This window comes from Choloepus didactylus, chromosome 2 (assembly GCF_015220235.1).
Source record: "Choloepus didactylus isolate mChoDid1 chromosome 2, mChoDid1.pri, whole genome shotgun sequence".
Lineage (NCBI taxonomy): Eukaryota > Metazoa > Chordata > Mammalia > Pilosa > Megalonychidae > Choloepus > Choloepus didactylus.
This window is the reverse complement of record NC_051308.1, coordinates 44,299,321-44,327,018: the sequence shown is the minus strand read 5'-3', so window position 1 is coordinate 44,327,018 and position 27,698 is coordinate 44,299,321. Positions and strand designations below refer to the sequence as shown.

Sequence of the window (27,698 nt, the reverse complement as noted above, 5' to 3'; positions counted from 1 at the left end):
AGCAATTAAGGAAGGGGGAACAATATTCCAAGAAGAACAGATAAGCTATTTAACGTTCTGGGGATGCCCAGGAATGACTATGGTCTGTTAATTTCTGATGGATATAGTAGGAGCAAGTTCACAGAAATGTTGCTATAATAGGTAACTTTCTTGGGGTAAAGTAGGAACATGTTGGAAGTTAAGCAGTTATCTTAGGTTAGTTGTCTTTTTCTTACTCCCTTGTTATGGTCTCTTTGAAATGTTGTTTTATTGTATGTTTGTTTTCTTTTTAACTTTTTTTTTCATACAGTTGATTTAAAAAAGAAAGGAAAGTTAAAAAAAAAAAAAAAAGAAAAGAAAAACAAGGAAAAAAAAAGATGTAGTGCCCCCTTGAGGAGCCTGTGGAGAATGCAGGGGTATTCGCCTACCCCACCTCCATGGTTGCTAACATGACCACAGACATAGGGGACTGGTGGTTTGATGGGTTGAGCCCTCTACCACAGGTTTTACCCTTGGGAAGACGGTTGCTGCAAAGGAGAGGCTAGGCCTCCCTATGGTTGTGCCTAAGAGCCTCCTCCCGAATGCCTCTTTGTTGCTCAGATGTGGCCCTGTCTCTCTAGCTAAGCCAACTTGAAAGGTGAAATCACTGCCCTCCCCCCTACGTGGGACCAGACACCCAGGGGAGTGAATCTCCCTGGCAACGTGGAATACGACTCCCGGGGAGGAATGTAGACCTGGCATCGTGGGATGGAGAACATCTTCTTGACCAAAAGGGGGATGTGAAAGGAAATGAAATAAGCTTCAGTGGCAGAGAGATTCCAAAAGGAGCCGAGAGGTCACTCTGGTGGGCACTCTTACATACACTTTAGACAACCCTTTTCAGGTTCCAAAGAATTGGGGTAGCTGGTGGTGGATACCTGAAACTATCAAACTACAACCCAGAACCCATGAATCTCGAAGACAGTTGTATAAAAATGTAGCTTATGAGGGGTGACAATGGGATTGGGAAAGCCATAAGGACCACACTCCACTTTGTCTAGTTTATGGATGGATGAGTAGAAAAACAGGGGAAGGAAACAAACAGACAAAGGTACCCAGTGTTCTTTTTTACTTCAATTGCTCTTTTTCACTCTAATTATTATTCTTGTTATTTTTGTGTGTGTGCTAATGAAGGTGTCAGGGATTGATTTGGGTGATGAATGTACCACCATGTAATGGTACTGTAAACAATCGAAAGTACAATTTGTTTTGTATGACTGCGTGGTATGTGAATATATCTCAATAAAATGAAGATTAAAAAAAAAAAAAAAACTGAGGTAGCATTAACTTTTTAAAAAGCTATATTCATATTCCTACTGAAAGGAGAACTATCAATGGAAAAATATTAAACAATTTCTCCATTCCTCTGTTTCAACTAATTCTTTTTGTGAAAATATGTGGAGCCTTCATTATAAAGTTAGGAAGGAAGGACAAGGTCTTTGCTAGTTTGAGCAAGGTAGAAGCTTGCTAAGTAGACAGCATCATGACCCATGAGTCTATAACACATCTGATTAAATTTTCTCAAACATATTCCAAGGCAATCCTGCCCAGCTTTCCAACAATAAAATAGTCATTTTCTTGAAAAGACAGGCATCTTTTGCCTCATGAAGACATATTATTCCAGATAAAAACTTACCTGCCAGACATCATTAAACCCTCCCCATGACCCTACCCTCACCCCCAGTTTTTGGCTGTAACGATTTTGTTGGCCCTTAGTTGGCACCTACCAAGCATGTGTACAGGTTAGGATTTGGGTATATAAGGTTGAGATAGAGCAGCTGGGAAAACTAATGGCAGTAATGAGCACTCTAATTGTCGGACTGAGAATGCTAACAGGGCAGAAGTGCTCGGCAATGTCCTGAATTCGGTTATCATGGTTATGCCAAACTGCCTATCTGATAACCTAACTGCAAAGTAGATGAAAAAGATGAGACAGAAAGAGTTCGTAGGCAGACATTCTCAGGATTATAACGACAATACTGTGGCTGAGTAGAGTTAAGTATTGTTCGATGCTTTTACCCTCCCATTCTGTAGCCTTAAAGTATTATATCCTTTAAAAAGAGAAGCACCACCCATGTCAAAAGACATGGTAGTCAAGCTTCAAAACTAGTAAAATCAGTGTTGGATTAATTCTCCAAAGAGTCTGCTCCCCATACACTTGGAATTTGTCTCTGTGTGTTTGTGCATGTGTTTGCGTTGTATTGTGTGCACGATCATTAAATACTCAATTTCTGTGATGAGCAACCTATGGCCAGTGTTCTAACTACTCTGGGGTGAATGGTCACCTGGAGACGCACTCCCAGGCATGGGGATGGGCATAGGCGATGGGGTGACCAATTGTAAGAGCGAGCCACTGTGAAGCCACCGTGGCACACTGCTCTGAATCATGCGGCTCCCTGCCTTGTCTGCCTCAAGCAGAGACTATGAACTCTAATCATAGGAGAGGGAGGTCTAGATGGGGTGAGGCGAGTGGCATTTTGTTCATTTCTGAGTTCCCAGTGTGTGACTGCCTAGCACAGTGCCTGGAGTACAATAAATTCTCAACAGAAGTTGTCCTGAATGAAATAAACTCAATTCAGTGCCGGTTCTACCACTAAATCACTGTTTGACCCTCGTTGAGCAACATCATCTCTTCAGCCTTAGCATCCTCTGTGAAGCAGAGAGGAAAACAATCCCACCTCAAATGGCTATTTCAAGAATGAAATGGGATAATTAATGCCAACCCACTTCTATACTTTAAAAGCTCTATAAATAAGTGGTTAACTATTAAACATTTTTCTCCATCTGGCTTCTCCTCAAAAATCCGCACTATTAGCAAACTGAAGGGGAAAAAACAGAACCAGATTTTTCTTAATTATTGACATTGCTCTATTTTCCTGTACTGTTTCCTGTTTTTCTTTTAAAATTTTTTGTTGAGTTTTATATTTTAGTATATATTCTCTTTTTTACTCTGTTCATTTGGATGTTCTGTGGAACTTTTCATTCTATTAACAGTAAACTTTTTTTGTCTAATATTCAAAATCAAACTTTTTTCTATTTATTTTGTGGAAACAAGCCAGCAATATGCTCTCTTCTCCTACTGTCTCTCCCGCTACACTACACTAAATTGATACCTTTAGAAATTTTTTAATTCACTCCTCTCTCCCTCTCCATCAACTCTTAGCAATTTTAGCACCCAGCAATTCTTAGCCACCTCCTCCACCCACCCAGTGTGTCTATAGTATTTCAAAGATCCTTATTTAGCACTTGTAAAACATATTTCTAGTCACTCTTTCATTAAATATTTAGGTTTAACTTAAAATTGCTACATTTATTATTCACCATTGCTTCTCCTCTTTGTATTTCTGATTCATGTTTTGTTTGGTTAGAAGACTTGATAGAACATTTTCCTTCAATATGATGCATGGATTATAATTTTCTCTGTAACTTGGAATATCAACAAACATCTTTCTTTCTTGCTGAAAAACAGTATAACATTGTGGCTAAATCATGGTCTTTGGATCTGAATGCCTGGGTTTAAATCTTGGCTTGGACACTTATGAACTGTGTGACCCTGGGAAAATTAATTTATCTGTGACTCAGATTCCTCACCTGTAAAATGGGAATAATGAAAATGCCTACCACATAGAGTTGCGAAGGTTAAATGGGCATGTGTGTGTGTGAGTGTGTATATAATGTGTGTTTGCATGTGTGTATTCATGTATAGACAGAGCACTGAGAATAATACCTGATGCACAGAAGTTCTAGAAAAATATTAGCATTGCTTTATCTTGACTGCAACTCAGTGAGTCCTTTCAAACAATCTTTCTTAAATCAGACATTTTCTCCTATTTTATGTTAAATTATTTTCTCTCATGCCTCTTTTTTTTCCTTTGGTGTTTGTCCTTCTGAAACTCCTCTTAATAATATCTGTGGTACCTTTATCTTTTTATTTAATCTTTTAAAAAATATTTTTAGATGTTTCAAGAGTTTTCCTCCACTTTACCTTTATATCTACTAATCTGAGTCTTAACAGGGTCTCTCCTTTAATTAATTGACTTAAAATTTTCAAATTAAAAATCATATTTTAAGTTCTGTAATTGAATCAACATCAGTGTGATTTTTTTTTTTTTTTTTTTGTCCAGTTGCTATATGTCTTGCCTTCTAAGATAGTGGATTCTTCTCCCTTTCCATCTGGTTGCAGGATTGCCTTAGGTGTGATGCTATTTCCCTTTGCTTATTCACTGCCCACTTGTTGGCCTCCCTTAAGAAGCCACAGACTCAAGGAACACCTAGAAGTCCTCTAGTACTGAGGGTCTGCAGCATGCCTGTCAGGGAGTTATGAGAACCTGACAAAACACTTATTCAAGCAGGCCCTCCCTACTTTTCCTTTCCAAGGTCAGTGGGTCTCCGGGATGCAATGAGTTATGATCTTCACCCAGAACTCTTAGCCCACGATCCCAGATGCTTCTTGGGTGAAGAGGGATAAAGTTGTGCTAACTTTACTAACAGAATATAAAATATTTATTTGGTAAGCATAATTTATGACAGATCAGCAGTATTAAGTTGAAGACTTTAATCTCCTTGAGGAGATGAGTAAGCCTCACTTATGTCTCAATTACTTACAGACTCAACACAATGCCTAATATTGAATGCTTCATTAAAGTGAAAATAACTGCCCAATGGTTTCCCACTGCTCTTAGGAAAGATTTAAATCTTATATTTGCTTACAAGCCTTAAATGACTTGATCTCAATCCAGGTTTTCAACCAATCACTTTCCTCCTTGTTTTCTACTCTCCAGCCATATTATATTTATCACAATGTATTGAACATTCCTTGTTCTTGTGTTCCTCAAGTACTTAACTTGTGCTATTTGCTCTGACTGGAAACTTTATTCCCAGCACCTTCCCCTATTTACCATCAACATTTCCTCTGTCCTGCCTTCAACCCCTGTTCCAGTTTGCTAATGCTGCCATTATGCAAAATACCAGAAATGAATTGGCTGTTATAAAGGGGGTTTATTTGCTTACAAAGTTATAGTCCTAAGGCCATAAAGTGTCCAAACAAAGGCATCAACAATAGGCTACTTTCACTGAAGAACACAGATGGTGTCCAGAAAACCTCTGTCATCTGGGAAGGACAGGCACATGTCTGGCGGCTACTTCACGGTTGGTTTCAAAATGGCTTTCTCCCAGGACATTTCTCTCTAGGTGTCTGGGTATGTTCTCTTCGTTTCTCCCAGACAAACTCCAGCTAGCAAAAGTCTGCTTTCAACAGCCATCTCCAAAATGTCTCTCTAAGCTGCAGCACTACTGAGCTCCTTCTGTCTGAGATTTTATGGGGCTCAGGTAAAACTAATCAAGACCCACACTGAATGGGTGGGGCCACACCTCCATAGAAATAATCTAATCAAAGGTATTACCCACAGCTGGGTGGGTCACATCTCCATGGGAACACCTAATCCAAAGATTCCGACCTAATCAACACTAATATGTCTGCCCCCTCAAGACTGCATTAAAGAACATGGTGTTTTGGGGGACATAAAACAACCAAACCGGCACAACTCCCAAAACACGCCCTCATATATAGACACATGCTCTTAGCCTCTCCAACTTTTCCTCATTGTTTTGCATCTTGGTAAAGTATCACATTTTCAGAGAAGGTTGGCAACTCAGTCAAGGAAGACCCTTCATTTTACGCTCCCAGAAACATGGCATCCTGTACGTCTTTCATAACATTGATAAATATTTTTAATTATTTTTTTCTGTTTCCTTTACAGATTATAAATTATTTTCTAAAAGACACGGTCATATTTGACCTTAACACTATTGCAGTCTGTAGTACCCAGCACAGTAGTACTTGGTAGGTACTTAAATATTTTATGTTGAACAAATGAATAAATAAATGGATAATGAACAAAGAAAACACGTAGTTTTTGCTCTCAAGGAAAATAAAATATATCCATTCAAATTTAATTAAAAGTTTTAATCATCATTAAAAGTTAGGAAATCAGTTATTAAGCATGTATAATCTATATCAGAATTATGTGGGTTTAAAAGTTAGTGCTGCTATTTTAGCTATTTTAGTGGCAAGTCATGTCACTTTTGTAAGTTTTGTTTCCTTCGCTGGTAAAAATGGGGTAATAATAACACATCATAAATTTGTGGTGAGGATTCAATGTGAAAACATAAGCATGTACATCAGTACCTGGTACCCAATAAACTCTCAGAAATATCAACTCTAATGATTATTCATTTACCTGAGGATCAAAAAGAAAGTAAGGACGTCCATTCTTCAACTGAAGTGCAAAATACTCCTCTTGATTGCCAGGTGATACTGCAAAGACAATCAAACCTTCAGGCAGCCTTGTTCGAAAGCTGGCCTTAATGCCTGGTGAGACAAGTGTGATCAGCAAGTCAGTCCTGGGGTTTTGTTGTTTCTTTCTGATAAGTGTATATTACTATCATTATTATTTATGATGTGAATGCAGTTAGGGGATTACAAACAGTAATGTATTGCAGTGGACCCAGTCATTTTATTTTTAGTATATCCCACCATGAATGCCAGCCCACACAGGAAAACTCAAGTCTGCCTTCTCATGAATCAATACAAAATGAGGCATGATTCCTAATCTTGAAGTTTAAATCTACCCCAAACTCATGAACATAAAAAGACATATTGTTGACCCCAAAATGGATACTCATGTATCCATGTGAAAATACTATCAGAGTGTCATACAAATGAATGTTTTGGGGATATGGGTGAGAGAAAGATAGGGAGCCATGTTTGAAACACTTAACAGAGCTAAAGAATCAGTCCAGTCATAGGAGCTTTAAAAATGAAAAGACCTGCCACGCAGTAGACCACTGAATTAATTTCCTGGAAAGCCATCCTGTGATAAACTGGTTTGCTGCCTTCAGAATCTTAGTCTCTACTGACCCTTCACATCAAACACCACCACTGGCCTAAACACAAAATTTTCTTGTCTCATCCAATCTTCCCCAGCTCAGGAAATAGGAAGGACTTGCAAGGGTCCTATAAATGCCTTATCAGTACCAACATGTGGCCCACCTCCATTCTGCCTTGCTACCTACTCAAGCAACCGATACTCTTTGAGCTGCTCCTGTTTAAAGCATTTGGCTTAACGTACTGAAACTGGCAAAGGAGTATGAGAGGCACAGTATCTACTCTCAAAGAGTTTCCAGTTCATTTGGAAAGACAAGACATATGCACCTGAACAGACAAATCATCCTGTATCAAATAACAACTCAAGAATACAATATTACATAATAAATGAATAATTATTTAGGTAGTAATACAGTCAGCAAGGATTACCAAAATTTGAAGGAAAAAGGACTCCCTTCAGGCTGGGCTAGTATAGGTAGGAGGATTTGAACCACATTCAATAAGACTGCAACCACCTCAGAGTCAGGAACAATGTCCAATTCCTCTACCTATTACTATGGTGTCTACGTGTACTTAGTAAATTTTTTGAGATTCTAGATGAGGAGAAAGGTGAGAGATGTATTACAGGTAAGGGAGAAGTTTTAGCCAAGGTTTGGAGGTGGGAAAACAGAAATCATTTTGTGAGCATTGGATTGCCATTTATTCCATAAGCATGTCTGGAATATAAATGTTTCTTGAATACTCTGTTAACTAGTTGAGAAGAAAACTTAATAGGTGAGTCACTGCCATAGTTTTGAAGGAAAATACAATTAACAAAACAAAACGAAACACCTATAATCAGGTGTGATAAATGGTATAGAGATATTTGCAAGTTATCATTTAGTCCAAAGACATTAAGGATGCCTTCACAGACAATATGATGCTTGACATTTTTTTAGAGAACATAAAGGATTTGGGGAGAAACTGTACAAAGGTTTGGAGATATGAAAAGTATTGAGGAAAGCTGCAAGTGAAGGAGGGCCTTAAGAAACGATTCTGGGGCAATAGTCAAGACCACATCTCAGCCTGTATGCCATAGACAAATTTGCCTTGAAAAGTTGTGTAACAGACACAGGTAGAAAGGTAGGTCGTATTAGAAGTATTTTTAGAGAGCTGTTTGTTCAATACCAGCAAAGGCAAGCCTAGGACCTGGGCTTCAGGCTTTCCAAAGATGCAACTCAAATTTTTCCTGGCCTTCTTAGGTGCTGCAGCTTCAACTTCTGGGTTTTATGCATTGGGACCTGTATTAGTTAGGGTTCTCCAGGGAAACATACTGTGCCAGTTTGATGTATTATGTCCCCCAAAACGCCATTATCTTTGATGCAATCTTGTGTGGGCAGACATATTAGTGCTGATTAGATTTTGAAATCCTTTGGGTGTTTCCATGGAGATGTGATTTAATCAGCTGTGGACAAGACCTTTGGTTGGATAATTTCCATGGAGGTGTTGCCCCACCCATTCAGGATGGGTCTGAATTAAATTACTGGAGCACTATATAAGCTCAGACAGAAGGAGCAAGCTTGCTACAGCCAAGAGGGACACTTTGAAGAATGCACTGGAACTGAGAGGAGCTTCAGCTTACAGAGACATTCTGGAGATGGCCTTTGAAAGCAGACTTTTGCTCCGAGAAGCTAAGAGAGGACAAATGCCCCACGAGCAAGTGAGAGTGACATTTTTGAGGAGCTGAAGCCTAGAGAGGAACGTCCTGGGAGAAAGCCATTTTGAAGCAGAACTCCAGAGCAGACGCCAGCCACGTGCCTTCCCAGCTAACAGAGGTTTTCCAGACACCATTGGCCATCCTCCAGTGAAGGTACCCGATTGTTGATGTGTTACCTTGGATGCTTTATGGCCTTAAGACTAACTGTGTAACCAACTAAACCCCCTTTTATAAAAGCCAATGCATCTCTGGTGTTTTGCATTCTGGTAGCATTAGCAAACTAGAACACATACCAACAGGAGATAGTGGTAAATATGAGATTTGATAAAAGTGTCTTATGCAACTGTGAGGATGCACGAGTCCAAATTCCATAGGGCAGGCAGCGAGCTGGCAATCCGATAAAGGTCCTCAATGAACTCTCCAGGAGAGGCTGGCTGATTGAAGGGGAAATAAAGTTCTCTCTTCTCCCTGAAGAGTCTTCAACTAATTGATTAAATCCAGCTGATGGAATTCTCTCATTGTGGAAGACATACCCTTCGTTGATGTAATCAGCCATAGATGCAATCAATTAATTGATGACCTAATAAACCAGGCTTCTGGTTTATTAACCAGCCACAAATGTCCTTGCAGTAAGGGTTAGGCCAGTGCTTGTTTGACCAGATACCTGGACATCATCACCTGGCCAAGCTGACAGATGAACTGAACCATCACGGCCCTTTTGAAATGCATTTGTCCTACTTGTTTTGATACCTCATTGCCTCACACTTTGATTCTCTTTCTCCTACCTACTTGGATGTTATGTTCTTGCTGTTAGACTCAGTGCCTGGTCCATCCTGGCACCTCTCTCACTCCATAGAATAGGACTGTTTGCCCCAACAAGTCACTTTTCAGTAGTCAAACTCACCTAAATCCATGCTACTAGCTTTATGGCTCCCACCTCCCTTAGAAGGTGGACTGAATGTTGTGCCACCAATCTGGAATTTATCCTATAAGTAAAAGGAAAACATTAAAATTTGGGTGGAGGAGGGGAATGGGACACTCAAAGCCAGGATTAGGGCAAATAAACTGATGGTGGAACATATGGGCGATACAGACAATTTAGCTACAGAGGAACCAGTTAGGAGATTACTGTACTTTTATGGAATAAGCTGATAAGGATTCTAATTAAGGACTGAAAAGAACAAAATGGATTGAAAAGATGTACTTTCTACATTTCAGAAGAGACTCATTAAAACATGTTGATAACGAAAAGATGGTGTGGGGCAAGTAAGAGAAAAAAGAGTTCAAAATGGTCAATTCTTTTTACCAATTATTGAGAGAAAATTAGCATTATTAATAGAAATAGAAATGGCAGGTAAATGAGGAAATTTGAGGTTGTAGGTATCAGTTCAGATTTAGGCACAGTGAGTTTATATTAATGATGTATTTAAATATAATCACATCACTTTTTATCAATGCACAAAACATTTTAAAGGAAACGATAGTGAGTTCACTATGAGGAAAATGGTAAGATGCACTAATATTCAAAATTCTTCATGTTGTCTCTTCCTGTAAGATTATATATTATAAATCCCCACCTATCAGCCATATGTCTTGTGATAGTCAAAGGATTGCAAGCAGATACAAGGACAAGAGGTACCACATAAGAGCAGAAGCTTAAAATGCAGTTTTGTGATTGAACTTGACCCCTGCTCATCCCCTCTGCCTCATGGATGTGGCTTCATCCTAAGTCCAGGAAGAAGAATACATGTAGGGCAGAGCCAAGCATTTCAATTTTTTTTTAAATGTTTTTGTTAAGCAGCAATACCAACTAAAGTAAGAAAAAAAGTGAAAAACATGCATTTCATATTTGCTGAAATTTAGATTTTGCTTTAAGAAAAGCAAGACACACAGAGTAAAAGTTCTGAACTTCAGCTTTTTGTTTCAAGCATCTGGAGAAATAAAAGAGCATTTCCTCTAACTCAGTATTATAAAAGAGTATTTCCTCTAACTCAGTATTTATTCATTCATTTAGCATGTACTTGGTGCAGCCAACTATTCTAGGCTCTTGGGATACCTAGGTGTAGAAAATAGACATACATCTAATGCCCTAAAATTTTAAAAATCTGAAAATCCAAGAGTCATATGGAAATACTTAAACTTCATATAAGTGTGTTTTACAATTTAAACTTTTTTATCATAAAAATAATACAGTTATAGGACCTTAGAATAGGCAGAGTTCTTAAACAATATAGGTAAAATTAAAACATAAAGGAAAAAGTTGAAAACTTTGGCTGTTAGAATTAAAAAGTTTTGTTTAACAAAAGATACCAGTAAGAGAATGAAAATCAACCAACAGAGTAGAAGATATTTGCAATACATATTTATGATAATAGATATAGATCCAGAATATATAAAGATAACATTTGTATCTTATTGATACAAGTCAATCAGAGAAAGACAGACAATCCAACAGAAAAAAATGGGCAAAAAGCACTTCAAAAAAGACAATGTCCAAATGACCGATGACTAAACATGAAAATCATGCTCAACATCCTTCTTCATCACAGAAATGAAAAAATAAAATGCAATATCACTGAACACCCACCAGAATGCCTAAGTGAAATAGAAAATACAAAGTGTAGCCAAAGATGTAGATCACCTGGTATACTCATAAAATGCTAGTAGGTGAGTAAATTGGTACAAACACTTTGAGAAACCAAGTTATGCACTGTATCTTCTAAATATATACATTCCTTTTGATCTAGCCATTCCACTCCCAGGTATATATCCAACAAAAATATACAGATTCAAAAAGATACGCAAGTATGTTTATGACAGTACTTTTCATTATACCATCAAACTGGAACATGCCCAAATGCCTATCAAGAGTAGAAAGGATAAAAAAATGCAATACAATACAACAATGAAAATGAACAAACAATAGTTACACACGAATACATGTATTAACCTTACAAGTATGTATAGGGAGAAAGAAACTAGATACAAGGTATGCCGGTTTGAATATGTTATGTCCCCCAAAACGCCATTATCTTTGATGTAATCTTCTGTGGGCAGATGTATCAATGTTGATTAGATTGTAATTCTTTGAGTGTTTCCATGGAGATGCGCCCCACCCAACTGTGGGTGATGACTCTGATTGGATAGTTTTCATGGAGGTGTGGCCCCGCCCATTCAGCATGGGCCTTGATGAGTTTACTGGAGCCCTATATAAGATCAGACAGAAGGAACAAGCTTGCTACAGTCAAGAGCGACACTTTGAAGAATGCACTGGAACTGAGAGAGGAACTGCAGTTTACAGAGACATTTTGGAGATGGCCTTTGAAAGCAGACTTTTGCTCTGGAGAAGCTAAGAGAGGACAAATAACACAAGAGCAAGTGAGAGTGAATCTTTGAGGAACTGCAGCCTAGAGAGGAATGCCCTGGGAGAAAGCCATTTTGAAAGCAGAACTCTGGAGCAGACGCCAGCCCCGTGCCTTCCCAGCTAACAGAGGTTTTCCGGACACCATCGGCCATCCACCAGTGAAGGTACCTGATTGTTGATGCATACCTTGCATACTTTATGGCCTTAAGACTGTAACTGTGTAAACAACTAAACCCCCTTATATAAAAGCCAATCCATCTCTGGTGTTTGGCATTCTGGCAGCATTAGCAAACTAGAACACAAGGGTACACATTGCATGATTCCACTTATATCAAGTTAAAAAAACAGGCAAAACCAAGCTATGGTGTCAGGAGTCAGGATTTTGGTAACCCTGGTTGAGATTTAGAAAAGGGCACAAGGCAGGGCTTCGGAAGTCCCAGAAGAGTTCTGTGATTATACCAGGCTGTTCAGTTTGTGATATCTGTCTTATGATGTGCCCACTTATGATGTGCCCACTTTTCTGTGTGGATGTTATACTTCAATACAAAAGTTTGCTAAAAATAAATCAACAAAACAGTTATATAAAATTCAAACAACACAGATCTATAAAAATAGAAAGTGAAAGTTCCACCATAGACTGAACTGCCACCCTCAGAGATAATCACTGCCAACATTTTGTCACATTTCTCAAATTTTTCATTTTATACATACATATATATATATATATATATATATAATTTCATATATGTCATTGTTTTTACTTAAATTGTATTATATCACACAAAGTGTTCTGCAAATTGCTTTTTTCTCTTAGCAATATATAGCCAACATCTTTCCCCAGCAGTTCACATAAATCTATATTTTTCTTTAATGACTAAATACATTACTATAGCTTATTTTATTATTTTATCATAGATAAAATTTAGGCGGCTTCTAAGTTTTTGCTATTAAAAGCAATAATTCAACAAACATGTTAGCATGCACATTTTGGGCTCAAAGATAATGTCCAGTCCACGATAGTAATTTTTTAAAATTTAATAGATATTTGCATATGATTTTTCAAGAACTAATGATTAATTGACTTGTTTTTCCATAGTGTATCTATTTCCCAAGATTCTTGTTAATAACAGATATTATCAAAATCTGAGATGCAAAGAATGAGAATTCAGTGTTATTTTAAATCACTTTTTATATTGCTAGTGATGGTAAAATTTTCATATATATATATATGGCAATAATGTTTATTTGGGGGAACTGTATATGCAATGACTTTTGCCTGGTTTCAAAAAGTCTGTCTGTTTCTTCTCACTTCACAGGAGTTCATTATGTGTCAGGTATCATATGTTATGAAATAACCATTGTCTCTCCCCTGGATTTTTTAACTGTCTCCCCTAACTGGTCTTCCTTTTTCTACCTTTGCCCTTTTCCCCCACAACACACACACACACACACACACACACACACACACTATAGTCTGTTATAAAATAATAACCAGAGTGATCCATTAAAGATGAACTCTGGTTGTGTCATTCCTCTTCTAGGTACCCACTAAAGGCTCCCTGTGATACTCCAAGTAAAAACCAAAGTCAAAACAATAGTCTACAGTATCCTAAATAAGCTGGAGTCTGCTTTGTCTCTCATTTCCTGTTGTGCTTCCTCTGCCTTTCTCCACCGTAGTCACCTCAGCGTTTTTGTAATTGCTCTTTCCTTGGCCTGGAAATACCTTCCCAGGTATCCATCTGTATGGCTTACTATCTCACCTTCTACAGATCTCTTTTTGAATTCAACTTCTCTGGGAAGCCCATAATGTCTGCTTTATTAACAATTAAACCACTCTCTGCTTTACTTTCTTGGTAATGGTTTTCACCTCCAACATGCTCTGTGTTTTTATCATGTATTTAATTTACCTTTTATCTCTACCTCCTAAAATGTAAGCGGAGAACAATGTGTCTCGTTCCTTCTGAGGTCTCAATAAATATTTGTGGAATGTTGATTATTTGTCTGTAAAGATGTTTCAAATATTTTCTCCCAGTTTATTGTATGCCTGTTAGCCATTCGTTGTTGTTTTTCACTGATCCATAAGCTAAAACTTTAAAGATTCAGAATTCAAAGCTGTTGTTCATTTCTTTTGGAATTTATGTCCTGATTAGAAAGCACATCCTGACCCCAAAATAATGAAAAGCAGTCTCTACATATTCCTCTAGCATATACATGATCAGGACTCTTACTCTAATATTAAAAACATTTAAAATTTTAGTCCAGGATATTCAGCTTTCCATAGGACAATATGGTAGTTTAATCCCAATCTTTCCACATTTCCTCCAAAATCCATTCTGAACAACAAGGAGAGCAAATAAAACGACCTATGTCCCAAGTCTTGGAGACAGAGTACACTAAAAACTACAATAAGGGAAGTAGAGAAATTTCAAACCAGCAGAGTGAGCAGCAGAGTTCACAAGGAGTAGACAGTTTGGTAGAGAATGAACAGAAAAGAGCAGAGGGTGACAAGGACCTCACAGTGGCCAAAATCAGATGAAATCACCCCCAGAAAATCAGTCTCTCCCCAAATGAAAAAATACTAAGGACAGGATGGAGACCTGCTGGTTCAAAACTCTGGCTACTGGTGGCTCAAAGAAAGGGGTTCAAAAGGGCACAGCAAAGAAATGGCAATCTGTGAAAGGTACTGCTTCTGGGGAGGGGCTGGGACTTGAAGGATGATCTCTTAGCATTAAAGATGGAAAAAAATAGAAGAAATTAAAGAGCTCTGCAGAAACAAAAGAGACTCATAAAGTCAGAAAAAAACACAAACCACCCCCGCAGAGGGCACCATCAATAAACACAAAGGCCTTGCACTGAAACAACAGAATGTGGTCCTCTTGATCTAAGAATCCTAGCAACCCAGCCAAACCCTTCATCTTGGCTGACATAGCCTTGTTATTGCAGATACAGGGAAATGTACGCTATTCCAAATTGATTGGAAATTGTCAGGTAATATTCTTTGAATATTCTTTGACTTTTGGTTTACTAGTTTGAATATAATATGTCTAGGTATAGATTTTTTGGTGTTTATCCTGCTTTGTGTACTCTGAACTTTCTGGATTTTGAGTTGGTGTCTGGAAAATTCTAATTATTTCATTAAATTAAATTATTACTTCTGTTCCTTTCTGTCTTCCTTCTCCTTCTGGAATTTCCATTATATGTAATTCATATATATGAATTCATTCCATTATATGTAATTTCATAATTATAACTTTTGCAATTGTTCTTACATATAATGTTCTGTTTTGTCTTTCTTTTGTTTGTACATTCATTCATCTACTCATTCATTCATTCTTTTTTCTCTGCATTTCAGTTTGGGAAGTTTCTATTGACCTATGTTCAAGTTCACTGATTCTTTTCTTAACCTAGTCTTGTCTGTAAATTAGCTCATTAAATACATTTTTCATTTTCTTTAAAGCATTTTTTTTATTTCTAGCATTTCCTTTTAATTCTTTCTTAAAGTTTCCATTTCGCTGCTTATGTTATCCATCTGTTATTGCATGTTTTATTAATTACTAAGAGAATCACTTAGAAATCTTCAACTGTGATGGTGAATTTGTTTTCTCCTTATTTTGTTAACTTTGGCTTCATGTATTTTGAAACTTTATTGGCTAAAAAAACATTTAAGATAATTTATTCTTGGTGAATTGACTCTGTCAGTATGAAATGTCTCTCCTTATCTCTGATAATAATACTGAACTTGAAATCTACTTTGTATTGCCACTTCCATTTTCTTATGAAAAGTGGTTACTGGATTCTCTTTTTCAGCCTTTTAATTTTAAGCTATTTGTGTTCTTCTACTTAAAGTGCATCTCTTGTAAACAGTGTATAGGTGTCTTGTTCTTTTAGCCAGACTTCAATCTCTGCCTTTTTGAGTGGCTTGTATTGTACATTTGCATATAATATAGTTACTGGTGTTTGGATTTGTTTACCATTTTGCTATTTACCTTCATTCTTTAATTTCTTTACGTCTTCCTCCTGCTTCTTGAAACTGCTCTTTATTTCTTTGTCTTACCTTTTCTACCTTTTTTTTTTGTTAGTAATGAATTCTTTTAATATTCCATCTTATTTCTTTTTTGTTCTTTATCTAAACATTTTTAAACCAATACTTTTGGGATTATCAAACACATTGTTAACTTCTCACAAACTAATATTATACCACTTCATATTTAAGATAGTTATAGCAGTATACTTCCATTTATCATCATCCAACTATTTGTGCTATTTTTATCATAAATTTTACATTTATATAGGTTGTAAACTGCAGAAGTTATATTTATTTTTTTCAACACTCAAGTGTCTTTTTAAATAATTTAAGAAAAATTTATTTATTCACATATTTTTCATTTCCACTTTCCTTCTTTCTTTCTCAGATTTGAATTTCTACTGGTATTTTCCTTCAGCCTGAAAACTTCCTTAGCATTTTTTTTGTAGTGCAGGTCTATTGGTGATGCATTATCTCAGTTTTTGTTTATCTGAAAATGTATTTCTTTGACCAGTTTTGAAAAACATCTTCACTGAATACAGAAACTCAGGTTGATAATTTTTTATTTATCTTTTGCTTTTAATTAATATCATTCTATTATCTTTGGCCAACATTATTTTTGATGAGATGCCAGCCATCACTCTTTTCATTGTTCTCTTGTTTGTAACATGTCTTTTGCTCTCTAGTTGCTTTTAAAGGTTTATTTTGCTTTATCTTTCGTTTCCAGCAATTTGACTAAGATGTACCTACATATAATTTTCATTGTATTTATCCTCCTTGCTGTTCATTGAACTTCTTGGATTGTAGGTTGATTGTACATTATCAGATCTGAAGATAAAGCAACCATTATTTCCTTATTTTTTCTGCTTTACACTCTCTTCCCTTTCTTCCTAGAACCCCTAGCTCCATGTATGTTTGACATCCACATTATCCCACAGATTACAGATCCTCTGCTTATTTTTTCAACCTTTATTCTTTTTACTTCCACTTGGTTACTTCAAAATAATCTGAGTTCAAATTTGTTAACACTTCCTTCTGCTCTGTCCAATCTGCTGCTAAGAGCATCCAATAATTTTGTTATTAGAGATTTATACTGTTCAGATCTAGAGTTTCCATTTGGTTCCCTGTTAGAGTAAATATTTCTGTCCTAAACTATTCTATCTCTTCACCCATTATATACATTTTTTTCCTGTAAATTCTTTAACATATTTATAATAGGTCTTAAAGTCTTTCTTTTATAATTTAAATAATTTGGACATTGTGGTTATATGCCTTTATCAACTGTGTTGAACTGAAGTTGGGCTTTGATTAGATTGCAGTCACCTGTGATTAGCCCAAACCCCAACCATTGGTGATACCATCTTTTTAATCTTATCAATATTTGAGTTCCTAATCTTGAGTGGGCTGTGATTATACATATTCCAGGTCCACTTTTGGATTAAATTCCCTAATGGCTCTAGAAATCAAATCACTGCAAGAATTCGTAAGAGTTCATTTCTAGGCTCTCTTCCACAGCCACTTTCTTCATGAAATTTGGGGTGGGAAGTGATGAGAATTTTGAAACTGAGCTATTTGTTTTGGCATTTGGACCTTTTATAGATTTCAGTTCCTCTTGTGTGGCTATACTGTTATGTAAGGATCTGCTTATTTCTTATCACTAATGAAGAGCATATTTCTTTCCAAAATTCAGTTAATCCAGGTTTTTCTACATCATCTGCTCTTTGATAGTGTTACAGTTTGCTAAAGCTGCCAATATGCAAAATACCAGAAATGGATTGGCTTTTTTATAAAGGGAATTTATTAGGTTACAAATTTACAGCTCAAGGCCATAAAATTGCCCAAACTAAGGCATCAAAAAGAGGATACCTTCACTGAAGAAAGGCTGATGGCATCCAGAACACCTCTGTCAGCTGAGAAGGCACACGGCTGGCATCTGCTGATCCTTTGCTCTCGGGTTCTGGTTTCAAAATGTCTTTCTCCAAAATGTATCTGGGCTTCTGGCTCTCTTAGCTTCTCTCCCTCAGCTCCTGTGCATCCTTGCTTGGGCTTCTTTAGATTAGCATCTCCAAAGGTCTTGATGTCTGCATCTCCAAGTGTCTGGGTCTATGTCAGCTCTTAGCTTCACCTGGGGGCAAACTCTAGATTACATATCTTAGCTTCTCTTCAAAAGTCTCTCTCAGCTTCTCTGAGCTCCTTCTCTCTGTGAGCTCTCTCTGTGATCTAATTAAGACCCACCAGGAATGGGCAGGGTTACACCACCATGGAAATGATATAATCAAAAGGTCTTACCTACTGTTGGGTATGTCACATCTCCATGGAAATGACCTAATCAAAAGCTCCCAACCTAATCAAAAGACTAATAAATCTGCCCCACCCCCTGAGATTGAAATAAAGAACATGGCTTTTGTGAGGGACATAATAGATTCAAACCAGCACAGACAGCTTCATATAATAGTATATCTATTCAGTCCAAGTTTTTCTTGTTACCATTAGAGTGACAGTCTTTCTCATCCTTCTACATCTTAACTGGAAATATAAGTCCTTATTAATTTTATTAATAATTTTATGGAAACAAAAGAGCAACAGCTTCATATATATTTTTCTTGAATCCAGTCAATTTTTAGTTCCATTAGTTCCATTTTTCCAATGGATTGCCTTGGATTTTATAGGAGATAATATAATTAGAAAATAATGATCTTTTAGTCAATTTCTGTGCAAGTTTTATAATTCTTTTTTCTTATCTTGTTGCACTGATAGTACCTCCAGAACAGTGATAGGTAACAGCCATGATAGATCCTTATTTTTTAAATGACATTTTTATATTTTGCTCAAGACCGGCATATTTCCTCTTCTGCTTATTGCTCAATTATCTAATCATCTTTATGTTCAAAATTTTTCTCGCTTAAAAGTACACCTGTATTTTCTAAATCTATCATTTGTATAGATGAATGTGATCTCATAAGAATTCTTCAAAAATTTATGATAGCCTTTAATTCAGACATTTATTCTTTTTACCCTTCAATAACGGGAGTAGTTCATGTTTTTTTCCTTTAGGAATAGAGGTTGATACATGGGCTATAGAAAGTCACTCAAATATTACATTAAGTAAAAATCAACTAATATTAGCTTACTTTTGAAAGGAGTGAAAAAAATATAAAAACAACTTTTTAAAAAAATAAAAATAGAGAAAATTAAACAGTAGAAAATAAGTTAAATGGAACTAAATTTCTATTAATTTGCCTTTTCTTTCAACAAAATACACTTTTTCAGATAAATTAATATAAAACTAAAAGGCATGATACTCATTCTCAGGTAACCTGTTCTGTAATAGAAAGGTCAGATGTACACAAACGAGTAGAAAACAGTATAAAAGACACAGTAAACGAGGGATACACAATTCACAGGTGTAATGTAGCTAAAAAAGTGGTTAGTTCTGTTCAAAGTACAGAGTAGCATAGGGAAAGTTCACAGAAACTGTGATGTCCAAGCTTGATTTTGAAGGATGAATTAAAATGTATCAGGTGGACAAAGAAGAAAGATTGAACAGTGGTTACAAAACTTCTGCATCATTCCTTTTACTAAAAGATCTAAACCTTTTGTCCAATTCCCAGTTTGCTTCTTGAGCCTCAGCTTCCAGTGTAGGATGACACCTCTTATTCTTTCCTTCTAACTCTTAGAGAGAGAAGAGGAGAAAGTTAGGGAAATATAGAAAAAAATGAAGCCATTTAAGACCAAATGAGAGATGTAGATAAATGTTCATGGAAAGTCAGATATTGTACAGAAAAAAAAGAGTTTTCTAAAAGATCTCCTTACTAGTCCTACCACCAGTGTCTTTTTTTCTTGTTGACTTTAAAAACTGCCTGCTAGAATTTAACTTCTGTAGCCTGTCCAATGGCCCCTCTTTGAGTCTTTGGGGGAAGTTGACTTGACTATGAATGGTATTAGAATCTGAAGTTATTACTAAACTCTCCTGATACATAACACAATCAAATCTACCGAAACTAATGCTAATGACCTGACCTGCTACACATTTTTCACACTCTGCCAGGAACCAAAAGATATAGGTATAGACAAGGGCAAGAGGTAACATCCCTGATATGAGCTATATTGTTTGACTCATAATCAACAGAAAATTCCAACAGTACAATCTGAAGGATATGACTCTTCTTAATTAAAAAAAAATCTAGCAGAGATAACAGATGCTTTATTATACCAGTATTAAATTGGGCAAAGACTTATAAATAAACTGCTAAAAAAACAACACAAATAAAATATATCAATAAAATAGCCAAGATATATTTTGTCAGGAACTTAACCCGAGTATAGAGGAAGGATTTTTTGATGCTTAAATTCCAAAAATTAAAAAAGATTCTTTCCACATAATTACCATATTCTATTACACACATGTTTTCTTCTTCCTGATCTCATAAAGAAAACAGAATTCCCTTGGCTTCATTATCTAATATCCCTTCCACTTCATTCCTATTCAATCCAATTGCTTGGAGATGAATTTCTAGTTGCTTGTTGGGAACATCAGGGAATGTAAAAGTTCAGTTTCATAGAAAGGCAACTCTGGCTCTACAGCTAAATTTGAATTATGCAAATTAATTTCTAAATCGAAAAAGCTTTTTCATTTTACTTGATTACCATTAGGTGGTGCTGGAAATGTCTCCAATCATAAAATATTTATGGCTAACCAGCCCTATAAATACATGAATAACAAACTCTTCATTGACTGTACTTGACAAAATAACAATTGAAATCCAGTCTGAAAAGATTAAATTGGCTTACAATTAATCCCCCAATGGCTAACTTTTTATTAGAATACCAAATGTTTCATTAATCTTATTTATTTAAACATATATTACTCCTTATTTTTTTACTAAGGAGTTTTTTACTTTGTTTTTCAGCTTCTTACCACAAAAGAGCTTGGGGAACATTAGATCAGCATACTAAATATTTGGAAGTATAGATTAAGGTTAAAAAGTAGAGGAATATAAAGAAAGAACAGGAATAAAGACTATTAGTATGTGGGCTCTTTGGGAAAACTATCATTAATCCTAATCTTTAGAAAACAAAGGATGCTCTCCATCTTTTAAAATAATCCTCCTTTTCCTCCCAGGAACACTAAAAATCTGTGACTTTCTAAATATCACTGTTACCAGGACTGACTATGCTTTACAGTCTCCCAATGAAAAAGATACAATCAAGCAACATCCACCAGATTGGTTGCATATTCCTCCTTTTGGAGCACACATATGCTAGGGATCCTATTGCCAGAGGAGAATAGCAAGTTCACCATCTGTAAATGGAGGTTTTATGCTGGATGATCTTTAAAATCTGTAGTATATGGATTTACAAATTAAGAAATGGAATTTTCATTTAGCTGGCTTTTCACTGCTGAGTCCATTGCAAGAGACTTCTCAAATTACTTAGCTTACTTTCTGTGCCTTATAAATAGCCTTGCAACCATTGTTGACAAAATGTTTCCAGCATTAGAAGATTTGGCCTGGAATTTCTGGAAGATACCACCTAGCATTAGATTAAAAATGGAATCTTCTTTGAATTTTAATTTGCATTTCTTGGGTAATTGTGAAGATTAACTTTTTCATCATTGTTCTTTTGGGAATTACCAGAGTCTTTTGCCATTTTTAAAAGTTGGGTTGTTCATCTTTATTATTAATTTTGTAACTGAGAAATTAAGAATTAACAGATGATTATGACTACTGAATTATTATATAGATTTTTTCTTTCTATATTATAAAATAGGCAGAAGTTAATACCTGAAATTACTGAAACTCAATTAGTCTCACTCTTGTTTAAACTTACTATTGTAATGGTTATTACAGCATCCTCTCAGCCCTGTTTACGGTTACTATTGTAATGATTATTATAGCCTAGTCTCAGCCCTGTTTATACTTGATAATTGTAATCATAACAATTTCATCTCCCCTTGCTTGAATCTATAAAAATTCTGAATTACTTAGACAGAGACAGATCTTGGGGCTAACAGACCATCTGATTTCGTTTCACGCGTAGTATTAAACTCTTTTTCTCTTTGAAACCCCAGTGTCATGGATTGGCTGTTATGCACACTGGGCAGAGAGCCCACCGTTTTTGTTTGGTATCAACTTGTAAGTTCTCTTTAAGTATTAAGGATAGTATTTCATTGTCTGCCACATGAATGTAACTGCCAATTGTGTGTCTGTTTTCTAAAACCAATTGTCTTTTAAATGTTACTGTTTTTAAATCTAAAAATGGTATTCATTTTTATGTTTTAAAATTTAATGTTTTTTTTTCAATAATGGTATCTCCCTTTGCTTTTAAACTTATGTTTCCTTATCCCAGAATTTGTTATTTACTTAAATTTTCTCTGTTCATTTCTTGTACATTTATATTTAACATTATATTCCATTTGCAATTTATTTTGGCATACAGTGTGAGACAGGGATCTATCCTAGTTTTTCCCCTAGCTATATAAACATTTACTAAATAGGGCATCCCATGAAGCAGAAACTGTTTTATTTACTTCTGTATTTTCAGCACCTTGAAGAAAGGCTGGCACATACCAAATGCTCAAAAATATTTGCTGAATGAATGGTTAATAATTGGAATCTCATTTTCAGCATATTAAAATACATTATTGTTGATCAGTTTCTGTGCTTTCTATTTTGCTCCCCTGATACATTTTTGTAACAATAAAATACCATATTATTATTTAATATTTCTAATGTCTGACAACTTATTCTTCCACTAAGTATTCTTCTTTGTTTTTTTAGCTACCTTCAATTCATAAAGTTTTTATATTAACATTAAAATAACTATTACAAGTTTCTTTTTCTTAAATAGATCCTGCACATATCTGGTTAAGTTTATAACAGTTACTATATATTTTACTGCTACTATGAATGAGATCATTTTCAGATTGGTTATTTCTGAGACATAGAAATGTATTCCTCTTCATGCATTTATTTTTAACTAACTCTCTTATAGTAATTTTATCATTTATAATAGGCTTTGGTTTTCTCCTTTTTTGGTATACAATTATATTTTCTAGAAATGATGATAATTTTGTCTATTCCTTTTCCATATTCATATTTCTTAACACCACATAGGTTATGTTTTCCAGAATGTTAAATACAGTAGTGATGACAGCATTTATTATTGTTTCTGACTTAATAAGAATTGCTATTTTTTTTAACCATTTAGTAGGATGTTAACTGTTCCTTTGTCCAAGTATTATTCATTTTCTTAGGTAACTATGCTTCTAGTCAATTTTTCACAGTCTTCTCTTCCTTTTCTGAACATGTAATTCTTAAGTCGCTTTTTTGTGGAAGGGAGGCAGAGGTATATATGACTAACACGCATTTCAAATCTTTAGGAACTTTTAGGCTCAAAGAGGGGAAAGGGCACTCACGGAACATTTTACAGCAGAGTGAATACTTGAGGTGAGTGGTAAACTGTAGAGAGAAATGGAATTCCAAGTAGATGGAAGCATGTACGCAAACATTTTTTTATCAAAAACAACTCAAAGGTTGTAAAATGCAACCAAATTTCACAAAGAAGGACTCAGATAGTTTCCTCTTCTGAATAGCATTACCCTTAATCACAGACATAGAACTATAGACCTATATTTGCATGAATTTTTAGGTACAAATGGACACACACACACACACACACATATAGATAACTCCCCCAAAACCGCCCTTGAACACCAAGAAGTTAAATAATCATCAACAACAAAAAAAACAAGATTTCACAAGAAATCTGTAAGTATGTTATGAGAAAGATACTATTCTTTTTTTAAACTTTTTTATTTTGAAATACTTTCAAACTTACAGGATAGTAACAAAAATAATATGAACCCCATATGGAGAACTCTAACACACCCGTACTCCCCCACCCCAGATACCCAGATCCACCAATTTTAATATTTTGCCACATTTGGTATATCATTCTATCCGTCCATAAATCTATCTGACTGTCCGTCTATTTGTCTATTTATCAATCCATTTTCTGAACATTTGAGTGTAGGTTGTGTACATCATGCTCCTCGAATAATTGTTACTGCCATGTACATTTCCTAAGAACAGGGATATTCACTTATTTAAATGCAGTTATTAAGTACAAGAAATTTAACATTGATATAAAGCTTACAGTCTATATCTCAATTTTTTTCATATGTCCCAGTAATGTCCCTTTGAGCCTTTTCTCCTCCCTTGTTAGATCCCATCCAAGAACATGTATTGCATTTAATCGTCATTGTCTCTTTAGTTGCCTGCTGTTTCTTCTTTCTCCCCCCCATTCAATGCATTCAATGGGACTAATCACATTTACAATATTGTGGTACCCTCATCACCTGCCATTATAAAACTCTCCCATCTCCCAAAACAGAAACCCTATACCCATTATTTACTAACTCCCCATACCCCTTGCCCCCTACCCCTGGTAGCCTATAATTCTGATTTCTGTCTCTAAGAGCTTAAATTTTCTCTAATATTTTCTTTGTAGTTACCATGGGGCTTAAATTTTACATCCTGTAACATTTTTGTTTGCTTTGGTACCAACTTAATTTCAATAACTACACAAACTATGTTCTTATACCCTTCCACCCCCCTACATTTATGTAGTTCCTATCACAAATTAGATATTCATGCATTATGTGCCCAAAGATACTATTCTTAATCAAAATGCTTCCACCAACATCCAATAACCTTAAATTGTGTCCCCTCCTTTTCATATATACTATCTCCATTCTAGTATAATCACCTTAACAGCTATACTATTTCATCTATTACATAAAAAAAACTCCACTTTGACCTCTCTTTGTAGAAAACTTATTGTGCCTTGGAATGAAAGCATGATAGGCTGAAATATGAACTGAATGTCAATTAATGACAAGTGAACTGTGAATTGTAATCTACACAAAACAGTTGTTTATTTAATAGAGCAGAAGAGAGAATTCAGCATTCATCTTCATTTCTCAAAAGAAAATTTCCATTTTACCTTGAAATCTGGTAAAATATTTAGTGTTTTAACATGTAACGCTAGTAAATGAAATGTTGAAACTTAGGTTAAAGAAAAATGTTAGTTATGAAAATATCCTTTCATAGAATGGAGTTTTGACATTATTCTACTTTGTTTCTATACATTTTTTAAAATCACATTTGACATGTATCTATGAAACATATCAGTTCTCCTTTAATGTGTTATACCACAAAGAAGATCTAAGTGCATGCACTTACCCATGCATACACACATATAATACATATATGCAGTTGCACATTTACTTATATATGTAAGCATACATATTTCATGGAATTAAATTTACATTGACTCATATCAAATAAAAGAGATTTCAAAATTTATTTTAAAATATACAAAATATACCAAAACTACTAAAATACACTATGTCTTCTTTTGTCAAACAAGCACTGTGGAAAAAACAAATTCTAGTCACTTCCAACATTAATACAATTGTTGAGTGACCTTGGCCTTGAAATGATTTCAGTGGCTTTCATGTCAAATTTGATGGTAGAAAGTGTTCAGTGACCCAAAACAGCATTAGAGAAATCTACTTTGGGGATTCCACATCAAAACCCTCTCTGGTAACAGTCTTAGTGGATCCCAAGCATTTGGACCAACATGAAACTTTATTTCTGACTCCTATGGAGCAAACTAGGGTCCTAGAAATGGAATAACAGGAAAACAATTTTTCCCATTGCAATTCCCAATAACATATTTTTAGTTCACAGTAAACTCAAAATGTAACTTCTAATTCTGACTCAATGTTTTGAAGATAATATTATGGTTACTTTAGGGTTCTGTTGCAGAAGAATCCTGTCTTTAAAGGTAAGAGAATCCAAGAGGAAGAGGCTGTCTAAACTTTCAACATTATGACAAGGGAGACATGCCAAGAGGTATGAGGCCTCCTGCATATCAACACTTGATCATGTATCTAATTTTGAGCATGCTGAAACAATCATATCATACTTCCTCTGACATAAATAGATAATGGAAAGAATGGGGATGTTCCTGAAGGCCCATGGAAACAAACAGCATAATCATGAAAGTGATCAAGCCCATGGCTATTCCACTTTTCAGAAGTAGTACAAGGGGAAGTCTGTTGGCCTGGCTACCAGGAGTCACACAGAGTAATCTTCTGCATATTGGCAACCACGGTTTGATAAAGATAAAATATTTTACTAAAACAACCCAAACATAAAGGATATTTTACTAAAAAGGACCTGTGTCCTACTCCTAGGCCAAGAAATATCTAAGCCATAAATGTGGCCAAACAGTACAATATTTATTACCTCCAGAGATGTTTTGAAAACACTAGGCTTCCAACAAATTCGTATTGAATGAAAGAAAGAATAAAATTCCATAATCATTTTAGTAGCCAAGATCACAAAGTGAATACCTATATGTAACTGAACACATTCTTGCTTCAATTTAATTAATGTTCTTTAGTTCACACTATCAAGGAACTAAGAACAAAAAAATTGTGTGACAACAATGCATATATTTGAATTCAGTTAACATATCACTAATGCGTTATCATCCTGACACTAAAATATTAGGTAATTTCAATGCAGGAAAAATAAGTCAACCATTTAAAAAATCAATCAGAGAAATTATTTGCATTTATGTAGACAAACCTATTTATGAACTAACTTTTTAACATTTCAGTTAATATAATTGCATCTTTTCTCAGTTAAACAATTTTTAATTTAAATAATTAAAAAATATGTTATCTACTCTTAGAGGAAGAACAAGGAAGGGATATTAGGATGTAAAAAGTAATTGACAGTACCCACTATGTAGTTATAAGGGACCCCAGGACAGAACCCATCCCCCTAGTTATGCTCAACAGGAGGCAGATGCCTGTCCCCTACCCCCACCCGACCGCCAACATACAGCACTGAGATGGCCCGAACAATATTTCCCTTTCTTTCTTCTTTCTCCCTCCTTTCTCCTTCCTACCCTTCCTCCTTCTCTCCTCTCCTCTCTCTCTCCCCCTCCCTCCCTCCTCCTCTCTCTCTTCTTCACCTTTTTTTTTTTCTAAACTTGTAAAAACCTTATGTCATTTTGTTAGGACATTTCTTTGACAAAAATCCAAGGAAAAGGGAGTTTCATACCTTTTGGCTCCAAAACCTAATTTATGTGTGACCCTGGGAAATCATTTAAACTTTCTGGACCTAATTTCCTCATTTATAAAATAGGAATAATGATATTTCCTTTCCAAGGCTATTGGAAGTATGCAATCAGTTAACATGTATGAAGTACCTAGACCCATCCGACCCATATTATTAAAGTCTGTAGATAGTTCTAGTTTTCAATTTGATATAAAAAACAGAGGGTTCCATTTTAGCTCTACTTTTTCCCATTACAACATGAAGCTTGTAACTAGATACACCTTGAATACTAGCACAACTCCAAGAAGGGAGTATGCCTACAGCTCGGGCAATCTCAGACTTTTCTGTGAGAACAAAAGCCATCAGCATCTTCATCTACACAACTTTCTTGCAGTTAGACTTTTCACAAACACACAGTTCTTTATTCCACAGATCATTAAGTCTGTAAAGTTATGGTAAATTTTTAGTCTTTTAATGAAATGCATCTCGAGTGTCTGCAGCAGACAGTGTTCATCACCAGGGATACAAATATGGAAAGGACATGGCAACAGCCACCAAGAGCTTAGGGTTTA

General features: G+C 35.6%; 1 protein-coding gene across 1 annotated transcript in view; it reads right to left on the bottom strand.

Annotated features, from left to right (window-relative positions):
• Positions 1-27,698, bottom strand: part of USH2A (usherin) — an 891,077-nt gene that overhangs the window by 476,116 nt on the left and 387,263 nt on the right. Inside the window, 1 exon segment of the mRNA XM_037823757.1 lies at positions 6,258-6,388. Coding sequence (XP_037679685.1) covers positions 6,258-6,388 — 131 coding nt within the window.